The sequence below is a fragment of the Perkinsus marinus genome, assembly GCF_000006405.1.
Source record: "Perkinsus marinus ATCC 50983 genomic scaffold scf_1104296929422, whole genome shotgun sequence".
Taxonomy (NCBI): Eukaryota; Perkinsozoa; order Perkinsida; family Perkinsidae; genus Perkinsus; species Perkinsus marinus.
Genome location: NW_003216446.1, coordinates 104,612 through 107,223, shown reverse-complemented (window position 1 = coordinate 107,223; position 2,612 = coordinate 104,612). Strand labels below are relative to the sequence as shown.

Genomic DNA, 2,612 nt, shown 5'->3' with positions numbered 1-2,612 from the left:
GTAGCTTGGCCATCATGGAGCAGCCTATAATAATAGGTGTGCTTAGATGGTCGGATGCTAGCAAGAAGGTATCGGTGACAGTGTAGGTGCCCTTCCCGATGGGTAGACTGACCTTACCTAAAATGTCTAGTTGCCCGCCATTAGCAACATGGACTCTTCCGATAGAGGACTTAGGTGGGATAGTAATCTTCTTGTTGGGAGCGAGTTTCTTCAGAGTAGATAGAGCAATCAGGCTGATATCTGCGCCCGTGTCGAAGAGTACGGGTCGAGTGGTTCCGTACACACATAGGTCACCTACCACCATAGATACTCTATGGTTTGAGCGATTAGATACTGGCGGAACAGTAGAGGCCATGGCTCGGAAGGGAACGTCGACATCGGTAGATGTTACAGGTTCTATGCATAGTCCATCATAGGCGTTATCCTCGTGGATGACGTTCGCACCAGCTCCAGAAGGGATAACCGTAGAGTTAGATGGGGGTGTTTGAGGAGGAGTAATCTTTTTAGATTTCCCCTTACCGAAGTCTTTCTTAGGCTTAGGTCCCACCTTCTTCGGTTGATCTGCTGGTGTAGGAGCAGTACAGACATACGCTAGATGTCCCTTCTTCAGGCAACGTTGGCAGAATAACCTGTTGACTGGGACCTTGCAGTCTGTCTCTTGATGCTCTGGATTGCCGAACTTAGAGCATCTTTTCTGTAGATCGACCACCTTGGGCTCAGTACAGAGTCGAGCTGGGTGACCGCTCTGGAGGCACCGATAGCACTTTATAGATAAGGCATCGCTGCCAACGGCATGGCAATAGGTCTCTTCTTGAGGATCGTCTTCACACTCGATGACATGTAGACGACCTGTCGATTTACCACTGGGCTTGTTGACCGTAGATGAGCGTTGGAGTCGGCCCTGCCGCCTCCCCTCATGCTCTGACAGTCGATCCACAAATTTCTTATATGATATTTTGTGGTTGCCCACCTTGGTCTCGACCTTCTCCTTCAGATCGTTGGATGATGTACCATCATACAGACGTCGTTTGAGGGTAGACTCTCTCGGCCCAGCTCGTAGATATACCAGCTCGTCAGCTAGAGTTTCTAGCCTTGATATGAACTGGAATAATGTCTCGCTAGATCGCTGGGTACAAGTGTTGAATTTGTACTCGGCTCGAGACAAAGCCTCATCCGTGTCGAAAGTTTTGCGTAGTTTACGACAAAGTTGACGTAGATGATGCTCATAGCTTTGATGACATCTAGCCGGTGGCTCGGTCGCATTAGTTAGCTTACGCCATAGACCGGCATCGATGTTATTCTTAGCCCATAGATAACGGGTGACGGCATTGTGACCCTCCATAGCGAAGTCGATCTCATGGCAGAACATAGTGCCGCTTCTCTCGTCATCATAACCGATGAACGTAGATTTGGATTTGGCCTTAGCAGCATTAGATGCCGCTGAGTCGAAGTCCTTGTCAATAATGCGTGATATGCAAGGCATATCACGCATATCTTATGGCAACCCGGGCACTTAGAGTGGTACCCAGCAATAGATCGCTTCGCCGGAACGTAGAATTCCCCACCTCGGTCAGATCGGTGTAGGTGTCGCGAACCTTCATCACTAGATGAGCTTGACGAATATGACGATTCACGAGCACTACTAGATGACGATGATGACGACCGATACCTTCTAGATGACGTACGAGGCTTGATGTTCTTTGATCGCATGAGTCGCTCACCACGGCCAGCTATAGTACTTCTTGAACTAGATGTGGCAGAGCTGCCTTTTCCGTGTGAGCTCTCATTGCTCGAATCGAGGGGACCATCGCGCTTGATAGATCGATGTTGCCGTCGATGAGGAATCTGCCGTGATTCCATAAAGGTTGATCCTTGCACAGTCGCTGGATCACCAGATGCACCATTGCAAACATCACCAGCCTCATTGGATAGTCTCCACTGTTGAGGTTGATTGCGATGTAAATTAGATACAATGATATCAGAATGAGCTTGGACAGTAGGTGCATTAGCTGCCGACTCATATAGATGATGCCTATGTAGAACATCATAGTTGGGGTCATTGACTCCAAAGTTTGGTGAAGAGCGTTGAACAGCTCTCCCGGAATCCCCTTGAGGGCCCTGGCAATCGTAACAACCGTTGCCGTGTAGATCATGTCTACTTAGATAATTAGCACTCATAACACTAGGGTTAGAGATATGACCGAAGGTGACTTGAGTAAGCCCATTGGTCTTATGATATTGATGACCACCAGTACCATCACCAGTTTGATGGCCACAAACCTCAGAGGTTAGGTAACCACCACCATCACCATTCCCAGTTAGATAACCACCGCCATTACCAGTTAGATAAACACCACCATTATCACCACCACCAGTTAAGTAGCCACCACCATTATCACTACCACCAGTCTCAGTATGATCGCCAGCGTTGTAGACGTCATGGACCGGATTGGATCTATAAGGTAGATCCTGATAAGGACCGCCTTGGCAGTGTGAGGGTTCAGAGCCACAAGACCGTGCCGACCGGGGGCACTGAAGGGGCGCTACTAACCCTAGATCGTGTCTAGGCTTTCGCTCATCGGTCTTACCTTTGGTCTCGTGGTAGATGTGAC

The 2,612-nt window shown here is 48.9% G+C and overlaps 1 protein-coding gene across 1 annotated transcript; it reads right to left on the bottom strand.

The window, feature by feature from the left end:
• Positions 1-228: 228 nt before the first annotated feature.
• Positions 229-1,492, bottom strand: Pmar_PMAR028639 (hypothetical protein; the record flags this gene model as incomplete). Its single annotated transcript, XM_002787332.1, has 2 exons — positions 229-294; positions 335-1,492. 2 exons carry the CDS (start codon positions 1,490-1,492, stop codon positions 229-231), a joined length of 1,224 nt encoding a protein of 407 aa, XP_002787378.1.
• Positions 1,493-2,612: the final 1,120 nt, after the last annotated feature.